This window comes from Trichosurus vulpecula, chromosome 6 (genome assembly GCF_011100635.1).
Source record: "Trichosurus vulpecula isolate mTriVul1 chromosome 6, mTriVul1.pri, whole genome shotgun sequence".
In the NCBI taxonomy this organism is placed as follows: Eukaryota; Metazoa; Chordata; class Mammalia; order Diprotodontia; family Phalangeridae; genus Trichosurus; species Trichosurus vulpecula.
The window spans coordinates 166,984,810-167,006,379 of NC_050578.1; the positions used below are offsets into that span (position 1 = coordinate 166,984,810).

At 35.5% G+C, this 21,570-nt stretch overlaps 1 protein-coding gene across 1 annotated transcript in view; it reads right to left on the reverse strand.

Annotated features, from left to right (window-relative positions):
- Positions 1-21,570, reverse strand: part of NSUN7 (NOP2/Sun RNA methyltransferase family member 7) — an 87,319-nt gene that overhangs the window by 6,873 nt on the left and 58,876 nt on the right. Inside the window, exons 7-9 of the mRNA XM_036762578.1 lie at positions 21,358-21,501; positions 18,825-18,926; positions 8,935-9,055 (exon numbers count right to left, since the gene is read on the reverse strand). Of these exons, the coding sequence (XP_036618473.1) occupies positions 8,935-9,055; positions 18,825-18,926; positions 21,358-21,501 (367 nt within the window). The remainder of the gene's footprint in view (positions 1-8,934; positions 9,056-18,824; positions 18,927-21,357; positions 21,502-21,570) is intronic.

The window sequence follows — 21,570 nt, forward strand, 5'->3', positions numbered from 1 at the left end:
ACTGAACTACTCTGTTCCCCATTCTTATACTAGCCTTTTCCACATCTATGATTTCTTTGGAATGGATTCCCAATTTCCCACCTCCACCCCATCTATTACTGTTGAAGTCTTTCCCCTTCCTTGAGGCTCAACTCACATGCCACCATATCCATGGAGCTCCACTCCTCACCCCCAGAAAAATGCATTGCCTCCTTCAAATTTCTTATACATTTTTTCCTAAAAAATCTTTACCCCTTTGCAGGAATAGTTATTTGTGTGCATGTCTTTCCCCAACTCCCTTCCCCTCTCAGCCCCATTGGATTATAAATTCCTTAAAAGTAAGGCCTGTGTCGTATCTTTTTAATCCCATTCTCTGTATGGTGTCTTACACGCAGACAATACTTGGCAAAAGCTTACTGAATTGAGTTAGACTGGATCTAGTCCAATCTCTCACGCTGAGAAGAAATCCTCTCTACAAGAATACTCTCTACAATCCCTAACAAAGTGGTTAAATTAACTTGAGTATCCTTCAAAAGAAGCTAGATCTTTGAGGAGGAAGCCTTTGTAATTTGTGCTGATACAAAACAACTACTATTTATCTATATTAACTAGTTCTTCAAGAAAAGAAAATAGAGATCAATTTGGCACAACATTCCCACTGTGATGCTACCAACCTACTTTGCTGCCTTTCAGAAAGTCTTTTGTTGAAATAAGATAACCTCCTTCTTGTTGCATAGAGACAATCAGTGGTACAGCGCATAAAGTGGCAGACCTGCAGTCAGGAGGATCTGAATTCATACCTGGCCTCAGGCACCTATAAGCTGTATAATGTTGGGCAAGTCACTTAACCTTTGTGTGTCTCAGTTTTCTCAACTATAAAGTGGGGACAATAACAGCACCTACTTCACATAGTTTTCATGAGAATCAAATGAGATATTTGTAAAAACCACTTAGTACAGGGCCTGGCCCATAGTGGGCACTATACAAATGTATATTTATTTCACCCTGAATAGCACCCTCATTATGGTCCTTTGGTGCTCATATGGATCTCTCTAGGTTGCAAAAACTGTTGTTCATCTGCAGGATTCAAAAGAACAGGACAGAATTCTGCCTTACAAGGCAGAAAAAATAATCAGTCAGCTAAGTGTTAAACCCAGTCAATAAATTATGGTCGGCTCAATTATTTTACTATCTAAACCTTAACAATGAAGACATTGTGCTATATATCTCATATATTAAGGGGAAAGTATAATCACTTTAGTATTTTTATCAGTTTAATATTTTTGCAGCATACATCATTATAATCACAATTATAGTAGTCTACATCTAAACATGCCAAATAATATTACAGTATACATTAAGCAATATAATAAAAATGTTACAAAAATGTTTTAAATTCCAAGTTTACGATATTTTGAACACTGACTACTGAATATAATTTAACTGTAGTAGAATCAAAGAACTTGGATACCTTCTAAGATCACCATAATAGAATTTAGCTTATTATAAAAGAATTTAGAATCTCAATAGTACCCAATGCCCAAAAAGACTATAAAAATCCTAGGACTAAAGATCCCCAAATTCATACCCCAGAACCACACATTGGACTTCTGATGATTAACATCAGGTTCTTGAATCTGTTCCCTATAGCCTATACTCAAAGCTCAGATGTATTTAAATATAATATGAGCTAGTCTGCTGGTCTATAAATTACCTGTTTATTGTATCTTACCTGAAAAAAAATGCTGATGAAATTAGAAAGCATACAAGCAGCCCTTGTTTTTTCATTAAAATTCACTTTTGAAGATCAGGCATTCCAGACAAAAATGAGATCTAGTTTTATCCAAACTATTACCTTTATTTATTAACTGCAGTTACTCATTTTGCTAAAAAATGATGCTCATGCATTTACATGGTGAAATAAAACTGATGATCAGAAGTGTTTGGAGTTACTAACCCAGACTGAGTGAGCAGGTAACAAATGAGCCCAGGGACCAATATGCAGGTTAACAGAAAACAAAGTGGCAAAAAGCAGAAGTTAACCTGCATTATAAGAATTTGTAATAATTGAAAATGGGGGAATGGAGGTTGTTATGCATGTGCTTGGTGCTTAGTAAATGACAAGAAAAAATACAGAAGATGAGAATAGGGTTAAAAATTGAAAGTGGATAATCTAATTTCTTTACAAAAACTATACTTAAGACTATGTCACTTCCAATCTGTTATATTCCACCTGAACTCTGGGATGCTCATACCTTCTAGGAGTACATGACTCGTATTTGATTCAAACATAAATTCCCAGTCCAAACCCTGAGGCTGCTGATATGAATAAATCAAAGGAAATGCCAAGCACCAATGAAGAAACAGCATCAACTGAGAGATAATAAATAAATCCAGAAGATAATAGTAATTCTATATAAAATCCAAATAGACACTCAGAAAAAAATATATCATGGCTTAAAGAATTTTAAGATTAAGAGTACCAGGAAGAAATGAAATGATATAAAAAAACTGAATAGCTAGGGAAGAAAGAAGAGCAGGGAAAACGTTCCTAAGAACTAATGCTGTCATGCCATAAGAAATGGCAAAGTAAATAGTTTCAGAGAAAACTCAGAACATTTTATGAATTAATGCAGAATAAAGTGAGCAAAACCAGAACAATTTATACAATGAAAACAGTATTATAAAGAAAAACAATTTTGAAAGAATTCAGAAATCTGATTATCTAATAAACCACAATACCAGAGGAATGAGTATGGAGCATGATGCCCATCTCCTGCCAGGGAGGTGATGGACTCAAGATGAAGAATGAGACATATATTTTAGGACATGGCCAATGAGGGAATCTGAGTCACTTAACTATGCATATGTTTTGAGGGTTTAATTTTTCTTTTTTGTCATTGCCATTCAATTTGGGGTAGGCAGGGAAAGGAAATGAATGCCTGAAAATTGAAAAAATAATTGTAAAATTATTTTTAAATGGGAGGAGAGGATGGTTGGATTATATAAGCCTGTGAGGCCCCTTCCAGCTGTAGAGGTATGATTGACAGGGAGGAGACTTCTTGGTCACAAACACTCAGGCAACAAAAGCTCTTTAAGATAATAAGACTTAAGTTCTTCTATTCTATGGGCTTCCAGATATCAATTTCAAAGATTGGGAGTTTCCAGATTTCAAAGTTGGAGGATGAAGAAGAATATTATGTACTCATGAGACAATAGAAATAAGTCAAAATTTACATGGCACTTGCAGGTTACAAAACCTTTTCTTCACAAATACCCTATAAGTTGGTGTATAAATACTGTCCTTTCCATTTTATTGATGAAATTAAGGCTCAAAGAAGTTAAGGAACTCAACTAAGGTCACACAAGAGAGGAATAATAATACTAATAGTTCAAATTTATATACTTTAAGGTTTGCCAAGCACTTGATCATTCTTAGTATTGGGAGTTGGAAATGAGGTATTCTGACCAAGTTCAAGGATCTTTCCACTATACTATGTCAACACTTCTACATATTAAATAATTGCAGCAAAGTATAAAAGAGATGTCATTAATTTAAGCATCCTATGAGTGATTGTCATTAGACTACCATTAGACATCCAGGTCATTTTATATACAATACAAGGAATGCTTTCATATCAAATATTAGCCAAAACAAATGATAGTAAACATTTTCCTTGTAGAACTAAGATGAATATGATAGTATGAATAGCTTATAGAATTGCAAAGAGTAAGCTAACTGAACAGCTTGAAAGTACAATCCACTGGTGAAATGTTAAACTTTATTCTTACTTTCAGTTATACTTGTTTGCAGAGTTCTGTCAAGTTCTTATGCATTTATATACCTCATCTGCTTTTAAGAAGCCTATTGTTATGATGTAGCAGCATACATACATAAGTATAACTATGCATTGAAAGAACTTTTATATAATTAGTTTGCTCCCCTTAGAAAGGAATACCGATTAAATTGTGACAGCATATTAGCAAAAATTTCATTTTATTCAAAGAAGGTAAAAAAGATCAAGAAAACAAGATTTATATGAGTAGTAGTGTAAGGGTGGGGACCAACTGAATTGGTCAATCACTCTACCTCACTACAATAACTACCTTAATCAATAAGCAGTCACTAAACATTAAGTGCCTACTATATGCTAGGCACTGTGATAAGCACTGGTTTAAAATACATGTATTAACCAACAGATCAAAGGCACTAAACTAGATTGAAAAGTCAGTCCTTAATTTGAAAGGAGCAAAAGCTATAAAAGTGATGCTACATAAAAAGCATATTGGGGAAGAGGTGGTGTCAAGATGGTGGAGTGAGAGTCAGCATCTTTGCCCAGCTCACCCAATACACCTCCTCCACAACAACCTAATTCTGATTGAGAAAGGTAAGAAAAAAGTATAGGGAGTTATTTTTCCAGCCCAGTGTAGCTCAGAAAGATAAAAAGTTCTGCGGACACTGGGGAGGAGGGTACAGGCAGGAGTGCGATATAACAGCAGCAGCGGTGAAGAACATTCTAGCACCCAGGGACAAAAAGGAGAATAAGATTGAACACCAGGCCGGGAAGCACTAGGTCAGAAATAGATCCTGGGGACCCCTAAACCAGCACTGGGAAGAGGAACACACGCCATTGGAAACTCTGTTGTTCAATATGCCATTCCAGGTCACACAGGCTAATGGAGCCCTAGGCTGAGTAATGATCAAGGAGCAAGTTCTAAAAACATAGCTGTGTGGCTCTGAGCCCAGAGGTGGAGCAGCAGCTCAGTTCTAACCATCAGCCCAGCACGTAAGCCTGCAAGGGAATAACTAAGGCAGCCAGCCAACCAAGATTACAAGAGGGAGAGCAGTCCAGTGGCTCTGAGCCAGCAGACTCTCCTGTTAGCCCACTGCAGAGACTCCTTAGTGACTGAGTCCAGCAGCAGTCTATGGAAACTCAGTCACACACAAGCCAACAGACCCAAATTGGGGAAGTTGCAGAGTTCAAACCAAAAAGACAGTGAACAAACCTGTTCTCGGGTCATACCACTTGGAGAGCACTAAAAATTTGCAGGTCCCTAAACTGATCTGTAAAAGCAGCAGAAGGACATAAAAGGCCAGAAGCTGATGTCAGACATTGCATTATACATAGAAAGTACTCTGGGAAAGAAGTCAAGTGAAGATGGTGGAGTGAGAGTCATATTTGCCTAGCTCACCCAACAAACCTCCTCCACAAAGATCTAGAAAATGTGTTATACCTGATTCTGATTGAGAAAGCCAAGAAAAAGCCACAGGGAGTCATTTTTCCAGCCCAGGACAACTTAGGGAGACAGACACTGAGAGGTATGTGGATACTGGGGTGGGATATGGCCAGGAGTGCAGCGTAGTGGCAGCAGTGGAGAAGAACATTCTAGCACCCAGGGACTAACAATGAATATGAGGAATTCAAAGAACTACGAACAAAACCCACATGAAAGGATACAGAGGAGAAAAAAGAAATAAATACTATGCATGCTGACCAGAGGGCAATGGGATGATTTTCCTGTATGTGGGGACAAATCTCTGTCTATTTATATTGCTATAATGTATGCATGCGTTCTGTTTAGTCTGCTTGTTGTGTTGCATAACAATAAAGCTTGTGACTGTATCATTTCTCTATGTACCCAGTTTCTAGAAATCCTGAACCCAGGTATATGCTTTAACCCAAGTCTCTGAAGCCAAATAAACCAGTCAGTTTTCCTGATAAAGATCTGGTATCTAAGACAGAGAGAAATAAAAGTCATACCCAAATTAATAAAGCGTGAAAGAATATAAAGAGACAGTTCAAGGGAAGAAATCTAAACAATAAACAACCATATGAAATAATGCTCCACATTATTGACAGTAGAAGAAATACAAATTCAAACAACTTTGCAGTTCTACCTTATACCTATCAGATTGGCAAAGAGAGTGAAAAGGAGAATCACAATTGTTGGAAGAGCTGTGGGAGGCCAGGAATACAAACACACTATTGACAGGGCTGTGCATCTTTCAGGCTGTTTTGGAAATTATTTAGAATGATGCCCCTGAAGCTGCTAACTGTGCATGACTTCTGACCCAAGACTAGGAGGCACACACTCCAAAGATCACAGAAACAGAGAATGACATAGACGTACAGATATGTTTACAACACCACTTCCTACAGCAAAGAACTGGAAACTAGAGGCACCCATCAGTCGGGAAGGAGATAAGCACATTAATAGAAAATGATTGTCCTACAAGAAATGACTAAGGGAATGGGTTCAGAGAGACCTGAGAAGACTTGCACAAACTGATGCAGAGTAAAGTGAGCAGTGACAGAAGAATGATGTATACAGGAACAACACTATAAATTAAAATAAGACAAATCTTTGAAAGACTTAAGAACCCTGAAATGATGACCAGTGATTGATGAGGGCATGGGCTACCCTTATCCTCACAGCTGAGATGATGGACCAGAGGGATAGAGGGAGACCTGTGTTATAAAGGGACAGGGTCAATGTGTACATGTTCTTTGCTAAACCGTGCTTATTTTTTATGGGGGAGGTGTTTAAAAAATTGGGGGGGGGGATTTGTTGGAAAGGAAGCTGGGGATAGAGATTCCAAAATTAAGAAAAGAAGAAATGGAGGGTCATGTTGTATTGGGGATCTTTGAAGAGTATGACCTTTGTTTCCTTTGATTAATTCAGTGTCTTTGAGTCTTACTAGGTGCTAAGCCCCAGGCCCAAACCCCTACCTATTAGGTGGACCTATGTGGGTATGAATTGGTAACTAAGGTGGGGCTCCAGGTGGGGCCAACGAAGGGAGGTGATAACACCAGAGCCAATTATAGGAGCCTAAGTTCTGGTCACACAGATGATGTTTGATGACATCTGAAACTGTATAAAAAGGGAGAACAGAGCTATCTGCTTAAGGCTCTCACTCCTGGAGGTGTGGGACTCTGGGTAGCTGCTATAAGGGCCTTCTGGCTAAACTCAGTGGTTGATGGTTCTCTTGGTAACTATGAATTATATCTGGTCTGTTGATGTTTGCAATTTGTTTGTATTTGCTCTGAAGTTCAGGGTGCTGGCTTTTTCCCCTGAACTAAGCGAATGGTATTTTTATGCTGGATTAAAGCAAGATTGTTAACCCCTTAACATTGCTTTCCTTAGTAAAGCAGATCAAAAGAACCTGGGCTTGCAGCGTTCTGTGAGGTGGTTGTTGTTGGTTTTACACCCCCACAGCAGCTACTAGCTGAATTGTTGAAACACATGTAAGCATAATTTAAAGACAGAGAAGAAAACAAAACTAAATTCAGAGGGAGAGAGTCATGCAAGACAAAATAACATGTTTGATTTATTATATGCTTCAAAAAGAGGTATTTAATAGATTCATGGTTTGCAATCCTCTTTTTCTGATGTTCTTTTGTATATGGAAATGTTCATATTTGTAGCAGTTTTCAAGTTTGATTCAAAAAAAGATTTTAAATGTTATATCTAATAAAAATTTCTGAAACATACATAGAATTTTGATCCATCCTAATAACTTCTACAATGCAAATGAAAGTTAGAGAATCCTCTAACAGAACAACAAAAATCTATGCTACCTAACAATATGAGAGTAATATTGCTAAACTGATAAAATGGGAAGAGCCCTAGAAGTAGGGGTATGCTGGAGCCAGCTCTAACAGGTTCTTGAGAGCCAACTGTTAAATTTTCATTGTAAACACTTACACCTTGGAAATGAGCAATTGTGACAAATCAGATCTTGATTTAATGTTTTATTAATTGTCTAGACTTTTAAAAGTGATGGAGAAAATGTTAATAATGAAGACTAAACTTAAAAGTGTGTCGTATGTGCTTTTTAAAAGAGCTGGTTGTTGATTGGCTAAAATAACAAAACAGGAAAATGATAAATGCTGGAAAGGATGTGGGGAAATTGGAACATTGTTACATTGCTGGTGGAGTTGTGAGCTGATCCAGCCATTTGGGAGAGCAATTTGGAACTATGCCCAAAGGGCTATAAAAATGTTCATACCCTTTGACCCAGCAATACCACTTCTAGGGTTGTATCCCAAAGAAATAACACAAGCAGGAAAAGGACCCATATGTACAAGGATTTTTATAGCGGCTCTTTTTGTGATAGCCAAGAATTGGAAATCAAAGGGATGCCCATCAATTGGGGAATAGGTGAACAAGCTGTGGTGTATGAAGGTAATGGAATACTATTGTGCCATAAGAAATGGGGATGATACAGACTTCGCAGCGACCTGGAAAAACCTACACGACATAATGCTGAGTGAGCGGAGCAGAGCCAGGAGAACATTGTACACAACCACAGATATATGGATTCTGTGAGGACCAACCCTGACATACTTCGCTCTTTTCAGCAATGTAAGGTGCAAGGACAACTCCAGGGGAATCACGATGGAGAATGCTATCTTCATCCAGAGAAAGAAATGTGAAGTTTGAATACAGATTGAGGCGCACTACATGCTCGCCTTTTTTGCTTCTCTTTTGTTTTTGTTTCTGGGGTTTTTTTTCGGTTCTGTTTCTTCTTTCTCATGATTCATTCCATTGGTCATAATTCTTCTCCACAACTTGACTAGTGTATAAATTAATTCAATGCGAAGTTATACATGGCAGTTATATGAGATTCCATGCCATCTTGGGGAGGGAGGAGGGAGGGAGGGGAAAAAATCTGGAACTCAAAATTATGTAGAATCGTGTGTGGTAAACTAAAAATAAATTTTAAAAAATGAAAGCTTTAAAAAAAATTTAAAAAAGAGCTGGTTGTTAAACATTTACTACCAACACAGTCCTTCCTACAAAGTATAGGCTTTAGAGAATTAATCATAAAACATATACTATTTAGTCATATTGAGATCTAATAGAAGATTCTGAGATGTCTTATACAATTTGCTACAAAAATCAGATTTTTACTTTGTAAAGGTTGATTAGAAAAATCCTTTTTTCCCTTACCTATAAGGTTGTACTTTATTATTCCCTTCGACTCCAAGTTCCAGTGCTTTTTTAACAACAACTTCATTTTCTTCTGGATAAACTGAGCATGTGCAGTAAACAATTGCTTGTGCTTTGTTAACTGTATTTAATGGGAAAATGTGGTTACTGTTCATGTTAACAATCTTATACAAATATGGTACAACTCAAAATATTTTCATTTCCTATTTCATCTAGAATGGTAACATTATCCTTAATATCCTTTGCATGTAAACATAACCATTGGTATACTACTAAGTTTAATTCAACAAACATATTTTAAAGTACCCATTAAAGATAATCAATCAACAAGCATTTATTAATTACCTAGTTTGTGCAGCAGTAGGGATTGAAAAACAAAAACAAAAAACAAAACAGCCCCTACCTTCAAAGAACTTAAATTCTTTCAAGGGATATAACATGTACACAAAAAGTTAAATGCAAAATGTACACAAATTGATTTGGAGGAACATTAGCAGCTCAAGGGATCAGGAAAGGCTTCATATAGGCATGGAACTGGAATCTGCACAAATGAATCTATAAGAACTAATAGAGTTACTCAGGAGATGGTATATAGTGAGCAAGCACTGAGGACACAATGATGAAAAATAACAAAGTCCCTGTCTCCAAGGAGTTTACAATTTAGTAACAAGTTTGAGACCACTAAACTATAATACAAGTACATAAGAAGGTTCAGAAGAGCATGAGAGATTCCAAGAGAAGATGAGGGAAGCCTTCAAGGATGAAGTGGAACTTGATCTAGGTCAAATTGACTGAATATGAACTCAAATGTTTTTCTAATTGTGGTAGTAGTGATGCATCCGAGATGAGCCATATGTACAATCTTATCTTGCCTGATCCCCCTTAGGACCAACATGCATTTTTTTGAAAATATTTTATATATGAACAAAATGAAGAATCAAATCCAAAATAAAATCATAATCTCTAATCTAATCTCATTTTAAGGTAAGAAAAATATGAAAATAATAACAACAATCTGCTCTATGGCTTTTTCCCATCTTTTTATATGGTTTGATTGCTATGGGAGTTTTTGCATAATCATAATCAATATGTATGCTATGTATGATATAAATTTACCTTTAAGCAATACTTTTAGCTGTATTGCATAAACTTTGATAGTTTCTTTGCTACCATTATTTTTGAGGTAATCTGTGAATTTTATGATTTCTTCTTTAAACCAGGTATTGTTCAATAAATTGGGTTTTAAACTCTATATAGACACCTTTCTGGACAGGTTATTATACTGACTTTTATCTTTATTGTAATGATCAATAAACATGGTATTTATAGTTATATCTAACTCTGTTTCTCTATGACAAAAGATAAAAAGTATATATTCCATGTGGACTTGAAATAAATGAACTTTCCTTCCTTATTACATTAAATTATCTCCATATATCTATTAAATCCACTCTTTTCATTACTCTATGTCTACAAGTTCTTATTTATTTTTCTGTTTAATTTATGCTAGTCTGATAGTAAGGTATTGAAATTTGTCCTATATATACAAATGTATGCATATATATATATAAATTGTTCCATTTCATCTTGTAAGAACATAAGCTTTTCTTTTTTAAATTCACTTGATATTTTACTTTATGCATACATACTAGTAATCAGTATGCTTTCATTTTCAATGACACCTTTATACATAATATAATTTCCTTAACTGTCTTCTCAGTGCTTCCTTCTTTTAATTTAACTCTGGTAGATAACAGAAGAGCAGCTGAGTGGCACAGTAGATACAGCACTGAACCTAGAGTCAGGAAGACCTAAGTTCAAATCTGGCCTCAGACAATTACCATCTGTGTGACCTTGGTAAAGTCACTTAATTCTGTTTGTCTCAGTTTCCTCATCTGTTGGAATGAGTTGAAGAAGGAAATGGCAAATCACTCCAGTATCTTTACCAAGAAACTGAAAGTGACTAAACAACGAGATAACAGAAATGCTGCTACAGATTTTCTTGAACTAGCTGTAGCATGATAAATTTTAGCCCACCATAGTCACTTAAATTTGCATATATCTTTTTGCATTAGATGAATTTCATGTAGACCAGGAATTCTCAATCTGGAATCCAATGAACCCTAGAAGGTAGTGGAAATCAAGCAAGGAGTTCCTGATTTTATAATTAAATCCATAAATAAGCATACATGCTTTCTGTAGACAATGTCTTAAACTTATATGTATTGCTATTTTTCAAACGTATGTAGGTGGTGTTATTGATAAAATATATACTTCATTTAAGTGTCACTAAATTCATTAGTCTTTTATCATTATATATTTTTCTAACCAATAACAATTACTATCATGTATAAGATGTCCATAAGATTTTGTCCATAAGATTTTTTTAACATTAAAATGTTGGGAACCAATGCTATAGAAAATTTTGTTTTTGTTTTAATATGGCTAATGCAAAAATTTGTTTTGCGTGACTTCATATTTGTAGTGGCCTTTGTTTTTCTTGCCTTCTCAATGGGGAGAGGAGGTGCTGGCTGGAGGAAAAGAATTTAGAATGAAAAAATTGAATTTAAAAAAGAAGTTTTTACAAAATTATTTTCCTTTTTATACTGGAGATCATGTCATTTACATTCCCTATTGCAAATGATATGCTGAACTTCAACCATTCCTTACTAAACTGTTATTTAATTTTTAGATAGGAACATAAGCATTCTTATTTTATTAATTCTATTTGTAAGTCAAAGGATACTAAGAAGAATTCCCAAGTTTTATGTTAAAACTTATGTATCTTTAGAAACTTGACACTATTCCACCTTTGCAAGTTTTTCACTTTATCTTCTTCCCTCACAATCCTCAATGACCTGAATTTTCTGTTTTTATAGCATCCTCTTAATTGTAAAAATCTAATTTCTTATCATTTTTTATCTGTTATTCTTTTTTCAATCCCAATCATATAATTCAATAATTCAATCATTTTATATAGGCTCTTACATTAAGACTGTAACAATTAGTTAATCACAGCTGGAAAGTATATATTGTTCTAGATACCTAACTCTTTAAGGCCTATCTATCTCAGTTCCAAAGACTTTTGGGGGGTATGACTTTTTTTTCCTCTGGGAATTCCTTAAACTTCTGTTTTTTAAATGTCCTTTAAATGTACTTAGGTTTGCTGGTAAAAATCAGTGAAGGAAAAAGGCCCATGTTTTCTAATTTTATATGTGTTATTTCAATTTTAGGGATCATTTTTCTTTGAGAAAAATCTTGTAATTCCTTAAGAGATTTAAAAAAAATCAATCAAAAGGCATGTGTATGTTTAATATGTATGCCAAGCACTGAGTTAGGTGGTTGGGGTAAAAGCTAAAAATAAAACAATTTCTGCACTCAATGAGTTTATAAGTAAAACCTTTCTTTTCTTCTAGAAGTTGGGAATTTTTTCTTTTTTCTTTTTCAGAGTTTTGGAGTCTGATGAATGACATACAAATTTAATTTCTCTTTGTCAGGGGTTATATGGATTCTGTCTCTTTGAACAATGTTGCTTGGTGGGTTTTTTTATGGTTTTTGATAAGTTTTGTCATGTAATTCCCCAAAATAAAACAATCAGGTTCTTTTTTTATTATGATTTCTGGGACTCCACTAATTCTAAGGTTTCTTTTCCACCAAATCCATCACTTTGAATCTTCCCAATCTTTTTTTTCCATTTAAATTATTTAGAACTTGTTTCAGCTATCATCTGCCATTTAGCTACTACTGTGGTGATCATTTTGGTTGTATCCACTAGTATTTTCAGAGTCACTTGCTTTTTTATTATGCACTTTGTGGAGTTCTGTCATAATCTCACAAAATTTTAGCTACGTTGCTTTTCCTTGACTTCTGCCCAAGCTTATTTTTGTGTGTTCTCTTTTAAATTTTTCTGATTTTATTGAGATGATTTCAGTTCTCCCTTTAGTTCCTTTGGTGCATCTGTTTCAAGTTAGTCATACCTTACAGGTCCAGGTTTTGTTTTGCTTTGTTTCAGATGCCTTTTTCTTTAAAAAAAAATGCTTCAATGTGCCTTTCTTCTGCTGTTTTGCCTTCTTCTCTCACAAGATGCGCAATCTTTTAAGGTCCATGTCCCTCGGCTTATTACACAGACCTTCCAAAACCTATATTTAATATGAAACAAAATGCCAAGGGCATACCTAAGCGTACATCCATAAAAAAAATAAAGAGATGCACTTTTCTTCTCTAAAAGTATACCAAAAATATCGACTTTGGAAATCTATTTGTAATTTCTGGAATATTTCAACAGGACAATTTATATAGCAAATATTCCCCCTATCCCAACTGACAAGTTTCTTATACGCTTTGGAGTACACAAAGCCCCCATGGAGGTTGAGAACTCTTGCTCTATAATTATTTTCATAACAAAGCTCTTCTTGTGTTTGCTCATCTTTTTACTATGTCTCATTTCCTTTGGAGAATTTCTAGCAATTCTGTTTTGGGCAATTCTCCCATTATTTTTGAGGAGGATCATAAAGAGACAGGCTCTCTTGCAACTGCTTACTCCAACATCTTCCCTGAAGTCTCATACATACTTTCTATATAGCTGTTCCAGGATCAGGATGTTATCTGAGACTATGAACATGTAAGTCTTCTTGGATCACAGGAGAATCAAAACCCAACCTCATTAGCAACATACTGCATCAATTAAGGCACCTAAAGACAAACCTCTGCATATAAATTAAAAAGTGGCTATGTCACATGAAATATTTGATAATTAAAACAGGATTACTAAAAGCCCTTTGTAGATGGCAGGATCTTAGTCGGCTCTGAGACACTGTTCCCACCTGGAAATCCCAAGGCAGAGGATACAGGACTGAAGTTTATAAATACATGATGGGTTGTTGTTGTTGTTCAGTCTTTCAGTCATGTCTGCCTCTTCATGACTCCATGGATCATAGCACACCAGGTCTTTTTTTCCTCCATTATCTCCCAAAGTCTGTCCAAGTTCATATTTTTTGTTTCTATGACACTATCTATCCATCTCATCCTCTGTCATCCCCCTTTCCTTTTGCCTTCAATCTTTCCCAATATCAGGGTCTTTTCTAATGTGTCCTGTTTTCTCATTATGGGGCCAAAGTATTTAAGATTGAGCTTCAGTATTTGACCTCCCATTGAATTTTTTAAGTATTGACTGTTTTAATCTCCCTGCTGTCCAAGAGACTCTCAAAAGTTTTCCAGTACAATTTGAAAGCATTGATTCTGCAGCGCTCAGCTTTCCTTATAAGTCCAACTCTCAGGACCATAAATTGCTACTGGAAAAAACATAGATTTGATTATATGGACCTTTTTCAGCAAGGTGATATCTCTGCTTTTTAGTAAATATTGTCTAGATTTGACATAGCTTTCCTTCCGAGAAACAAGTGTCTTTCAATTTCATGGCTGTAGTTGCTGTCTGCAGTGATTTTTGAGCCCAAGGATATAAAATCTGACACTGCTTCCATTTCTTTTCCCTCTATTTGCCAGGAAGCAATGGGACCAGTTGCTAAGATCTTAGGGTTTTTTTAATGTTAAGTTTCAAGCCAGCTTTTTAACTCTCTTCTTTCACTCTCATCAATGGACTTCTTAATTCTTCTTCACTTTCTGTTATCGGAGTGGCATATCTGAAATTGTTAATATTTCTCCTGGCATCGTTAATTCTGGCTTTTGATTCATCTAGCCTGGTCTTTCATATGAGGTACTCTGCATATCAGTAAAATAAATAAGGTGACAGCATACAGCCTTGTCATACTCCTTTTCCAATCTTAAATCAATCAGTTGTTCCATGTTCAGTTCTAACTGTTCCTTCTTGGCCACATATGGGTTTTATATAATCTAGTGAATGTTGGTAATTTGGTCTCTAGTTTCTCTGCCTCTTGGAAAACCAGCCCATTCTTCTGGTAATTCTGATTCACATATTGCTAAAGCCTAGATTGCAGAATCTTAAGCATAACCTCCTTTCTGGCATGTTAAATGAGCATAAATATTTGGTAATTGAACACTCTTTGACTTTGCCCTTCTTTAGGACTGGGATTTAAACTGATCTTTTCCAGTCCAGTGACCACTGTTGAGTTTTCCAAATTTGCTGGCATACTCTCTTCAAGAGCATCATCTTTAGGACTGACTGTATAGAACTTCTCCACTTTTGGCTTCAAAGTATATAATAAATCTGGTTTTAATGTTGATCATCTGGTGATGTCCATGTCGTAGAGTCATCTTGACAAAACTCTAGTAGTCTCTGCCCTGCTTCATTTTGTACTTCATTTTTCACGTTATACTCTTGCTTATTATTCCAATTTATCTTTTGATTTCCTACTTTAGTATTCCAATCCCCTGTGATGAATGTGGCATTTTTGGGTGTTATTTCTAGAAGATGTTGTAGGGCTTCACAGAACTGATCAACTTGGCCTCTTCAGCATCAGTGGTTGGAGCATAGACTTGTATTACTGTGATACTGAACAGTTTGCTTTGTATTCAAACATATGATTATGTCATTTTTGAGATTTTCCCCAGTACTGATTTTCTCACTCTTTTATTGACTATGAAGGCTACTCCCTTTCTTCTAAGGGATTCTTAACCATAACTGCATATGTAATGATCGCCTGAATTAAATTCATCCATTACTGTCCATTTGAGTTTACTGATACCCAGGATGTTGATGTTTCAACTTTCCATCTCCTGTTTAACCACATCTAGTTTATGTTGATTTCACATATATTACTTTCCAGGTTTCTATGCAACACTCTTTGCAGCATTGGACTTCCTTTCGTCACCAGACACATTTGCAGCTGAGCTTCCTTTCTGCTTTGGCCCAGTCACTTGATTAGTAGTGGAGCTACCTGTAGTTGTCCTCCACTCTTCCCCAGTAGGGTTTTGAATACCTTCTAACCTGAGGGGTTCATCTTCCAATGTCATATATTTTATCATTTTAATACTGTCGATGGGGTTTTCTTGGCAAAGATACTGGTTTGCCATTTCCTTCTCATTCGATCGATCATCTTTTGTCAGAATTCTCTACTATGACCTGTCCATCTTGGGTAACCCTGCATAGCATAGCTCATAGTTTAATTAAGCTAAGCAAGCCCCTCTACCACAATAAGGCAGTGATGGGGGAGGGGAGGTACCTAATGAGTAAAAAGGGTAAATATCTCTACCTTCATCTTTTTTGCACCAACCAAGTTTCAATTTGTCACCTTTAACCACATTTTTAGGGATAAGGCAAGACAGAACCCAATTTAAAAAAACATAACTTACAGGGGCAGCTGGGTGGCACAGTGGATAAAGCACTGGCCCTGGAGTCAGGAGGACCTTAGTTCAAATCTGGCCTCAGGCTCCTACTAGCTGTGTGACGCTGGGCAAGTCACTTAACCCCAACTGCCTCCCAAAAAAAATCTTACCTAGAAAAACTATTATCTCCAGCTATAACACTTTATTCCAAAATATACCACCTACTTGCCTATCCACTTTAAGATCCATTTCAAGCCCACCTCCTCAAAACAGTCTTCATCAATAACTTCAGATCCCTTCTCTCAACTCCTAAAATACTGTAGTATTTCTGGCACTTATACATGTCATACTTTGTAACTTAACTGTTTCATTGACTGCGAATGTGCAATCTCCCCAAATATATTGCAGATATGAAATTATATGTTTCTTTTTTTATTCTCCATAGTACTAGGAACATAAGAAATAGTCTGTAAATGCTTGTTGAATTGAACATCATGTCTTCTTCTGATACTAGTAGTGTATGACAAACCATTGATAGACTTATTTACTGGTGACCTACCTATACGATAGTCTTACAACTGCTATTGCTTAATAGCATTTAAAGCAAGAAGCACACAAATTAAGTAGCTTAAGCAATTTGCTCCTGAAAATAAGAACCAACCTATGACTCAAGCCTGTAAGCTGCCGGACCATTCACGCAATTCCTGATCTTAGGCCATTGTCTCAGTGATAATCCAGCTATTTCCTCATGATCCCATAATAGATTCAAAAATCTCTTTAAAACATTATGCTAAATTTTTATTGACCACTATATTAACTTCACAGATCTATAGCTAATTTAGAAAGCTTTATACTGCTTAATATATAACTATGTTATTTATAACTGATTAAATACCATATTTGTGACTAATAAAGTTGGGAATTAGACCCTTTATTAGAATCAAAACCCCCATTGTAATATTGCTTCTATAGAATATGAGATTCAACCTGAAAAAGAGTCAGACTGCTCTCAAGGAACTCATACTCTATTAGGGTTAGATAACAGAGGAGATTTCAGCTGGAGGTCGGGCATATAATATGGGTCAGCATATTATATCAAAGACCATCTGTGCTATAATTAGTGAGATCATAGATAAATTATAGTTACTAAATTCAGTTAAACTTATCTAATTTTAATACCAAAGAAAAGCCATCATTAGAATGGCTAAATAGCTGAATTTTCCAAAGATACCAATCCTAATATTCCTCAAATCTGAAGAATTTAGTTAATTATAGGACTAAGGGATTTGGACTGTTCCTGTGATTTCACTGATGAGGAAATTCCCTCTACTAATGCAGATCAATCAGCACCTTCTCTGCCACTTACAATCTTAGAGTGTTGCCTAGTATAGTAGTGGAGTCAAACTCAAATAGAAACAGAAGCCAGCCCCTACACACTGACTTAGAAAACCACAAATTAACATTGTTTATTTTGTATTGCATTTTTATTTGCTTTATTAATCACTCCCCCAGAACATTTTAATCTGGTTTAGGATGCACCTTAGCCTAGAGCACTGAGAGGATGAGTAATTTAGCCAGGGTCATACAGCTAGGATATGTCAGAGGCAGGACTGGAACTCAGGTCTTACTGGTTTCAAGACTAACTCTCTAACCACTACAGATACTGCTTCTCTTATTAGTAATGTATCATAAATCTTTAATTGGCCTATCAAATTAGCCTAAAAATATTTAGTATTTTGGTATATATCTTAAATCTCAAGTTTGAAAACTTAGCTATAATTTGATTTTAAACCTGTTATTCATTCTCCCTACTTACTCTTTGATAAATGGTAGTAAATGGGAATACATGTATGATCATCTAATGGTTTCATTCAAATCTAGAAGCTAATAATTAATTAGATTAGTAAATTAAACTCAAAGACTAAAAATCTAAAAATAAAATGATTTGGTGATGGATAGTATAATTAGCACTTTTACTGCTCACCAAAACTACAGTAACATTCTATTTATACGGAGATTGCTCTTACAGCAGCCTCAATCCTTTTAAAGATAGCCCTAAACCTAGAAGCAGGCAAAAACAAGGAATATAAGCAAACAAAATAGCTGTCTAAATTTCCCTACACTGAACCATTTATTACTTAGGCTCACACTTAGGATCTTGACGTATTATTTAATATGATCATTTTAAAGCACTTGTTTATTTTAACAAACTGGGCATCCTAGAAGATTCGAAGTAGCAAACTAGACAGAGGATAGAGTAGAGAGAAGAGGTTTTTTTAGAAACAGGCATAAAACCTGCAGAAGAAGCAAGAGGTTACAGCAAACAGAATAATTATTACTATATAGTACAAAAATTGATGTTTCATCATGAGGAATCCTTAGTCATCAAAAGGAGATTAATTTCTGTTAAGTATCTTATATTTTAAAAGGTAGGTTTTCATATATATACATAGATGTATGTATACATTTTAGAAGGTTTTTATGAAAATGATTATATATAAAATTTGGAATTCAAAGAGATAAATTCAAAAGTTAGGAAAATTCATTTATGTAGAATGCCTTGATGATATGGATAAATGAAGCATTAGTATAAGGTAATGAGTTATATATTTAGGGGCAGAACAAGATTGAGATGAAAGCTAACTTACACTGCATTGCGTGTTTTAGTTGTTCATACTGCTGTTCAGCAAGAACATTAAGTTTATCTTCTGCAATAGAACCTTGAGAGTGATCTTTAAGCAATTCCGCATCTAAATAGGAAAAGGAAATAATACATTTAATACGTTTTAGACATTACCAGCATTTAATTAAAATTATTTCTTCCGCAACTTAAAGTTTTTTCAGGTAGAATATGTGTCCAACTATAACTATAATTCTTATAATTTACCCAGTAAATAATTTTTTCCTTTTGAGATTCTAAGAAATTACCCTAGGCAAACAATGTAAAAATAGATGATACATATATAGCATTTTGCAGTTTAAAGTGGTGCTTTTAAGCGTGTTCCTCACAACAACTGTGTCATTGTCTCCACATCATAGATGATGACCCTGAAGCTCAGAGAAGTGAAATGTCCTGCTCTGGGTTCCCTGGGCCTAGCTTTAGCCTCCTTCTCAAACATGGAACACATCCACAATCTTGCCTGCCCTCCTCCTCCTCCTGGGGGTAGGCTAACTTTCTCTGCACTGTTTCAGCATCCTGACATAAAGGAAAGAACATTGGAGGTGGAGTCTAGGGGGCCAGCTCTGATACTTACTACTGGTGTGACTTTGGGTATTTAATCAATCAACAATCATTTTTCCCTCCCAAAGCTCCTTCATCTATGTTGTTTCCTACCCACATTCTAATCCCACCTCTTAACAAAGGATCACACATTTTCCTTTAACTATATCATCTACTGCGTCATTTACATTCTTAAATAAAATAAAGTTTTCATCAATGGATAGCTTAGAGTAATTAAAACAGAATTTCCCCAATAATCCCAATATATGATAGATTTATTAGCTTTACATGGATATCAAGGGAGCATACAGAATGTCCATCAGTTACCTTTTGCTCTTGCTACACAACTTGCCCAATTCCTTTTCAAGTCATATGTTCTTGTTGTTAAGTCATTTTTCTGTTATGTCCAATTCTATGTGACTCCATTTGGGGTTTTCTTAGCAAAGACACTGGAGTAGTTTGCCATCTCCTTTTCCAGCTCATTTTGAAGATAAGGAACTGAGACAAACAGGGTTAAGTGACTTGCCTGAGGTCTCACAGCTAATAAGTATCTGAGACTGGATCTGAACTCATAAAGATGAGTCTTTCTGATTCCAAGCTCAGTGCTCCATCCACTGCACCACTTAGCTGCCCTATAGTTCCAATCATATATTTCTCTGATAATATATTTTATATCATATATCATCACTGACCTTCCAGTGACCTGTTTTTTAATTCTTTGGGACTATCCAAACCTCACAGCTATATAGTACCTAAGTTAAATGTGCAAAAAGACCAGCTCTGTGAGCTTTTCTTTCAGTGGAATTATCATAATCTGAATTATAGGCATTCTTTATCCATCTCCTTGGTTCTTGTGTGGATAATTAGGTCAAATTACTTTGAGTGATTATAGATCTCATTTAAGAGGCTCTGTGGTGCTTCGGGATTTGATGAAGCTAGTATAATACCATTAGTAAATATGAACATCTGAAGGACCTCATTTCTCTAGGAAATCCATCTTTCATTTGGACTCTGTTCTTGATCTCTTTCACGACAATGGCAAATACATACATCTTCCCTGATTTATGCCTGAATTAATAATCACTGGGTTATGTAACAAAGGTAGTATGAAGGAATCTTATGAAATCTTAACCTATACATGAGAGATACTTTAATGATGAAAATCCTTGAAGGTAACATCTTGCTCCACTGAATTAAACTTTTTTACAGTCAACAAGAATAAGCATAGTAGAATTGTATTATATGCACTTTTCAGTCAATTTTGTGACTATGAAGATATGGTCTGCTGTAGAATATTCTTTTCAAAAGCCTGCAATATTCCTTTCTCATACCTTCATTAAGCATGCCACTAACATGTATAGTTTATACTCATAGAAATATTTTATGGAGATAGGAAAGTAAGTATACCAGTTAGTACTTATTTGTAATGACTGGTTTTTTTTTCTAAATGCTTGGTACTCATCCCCTCATTTAGGTATCTTGAGAATCACTCCAAGCCCTCACAATTGTGTCACTCCCGGCAAAGCTGTCTGCTATGTATTCTTGGAGGAAAAAAAGCTAGACTGGACCATTTGTGCTTTATTCAATGCCATTTCTACTTCCTTGTGTAGTACATTGACGACTATGATAACTGTTAGTATAAAGAAGTAGTGATTCCAGTGGATTTCTGATGAAGAAGATTTTGTTATCATAACCTGAAAGATCTTTTCCATTTTTTACGTTTGCTATTTTCTTGCCAAGATCTTGCCTTAAATTCCCTAAGGGCAATATGGTTTAACTGGATAGCTAAACAAGCTTTCAATAAACTTGCTTCTTTCCATCACTACTCGTGATCTTTTGAAACTATAAATTGCTTATAACTTTCTCTCACTCACCTCGCATAAGATACAAGGGGAAAGTATAAGGAAGAGAATAAGTATTTGTGCCTACCATGTGCCAGGCATTATGCTAAAAACAATTACCTTCATTTTCATTTAAAATAAATTCTATTGGATTGCTAACACCCAGTCCAGAGCAACGAGGCAGCAGAAGAATAACTTTAACTTTCTGTAATCTTTGATCTTTCGCTTCAATGTCAGTAAAATTTTCATGCAGCAGCTCAATGTCTGATAAAAATGGAAAACATAAGAAAAATGGTTATAAAAGCATTGCTAAAAGAAGCCTATTATCACCAC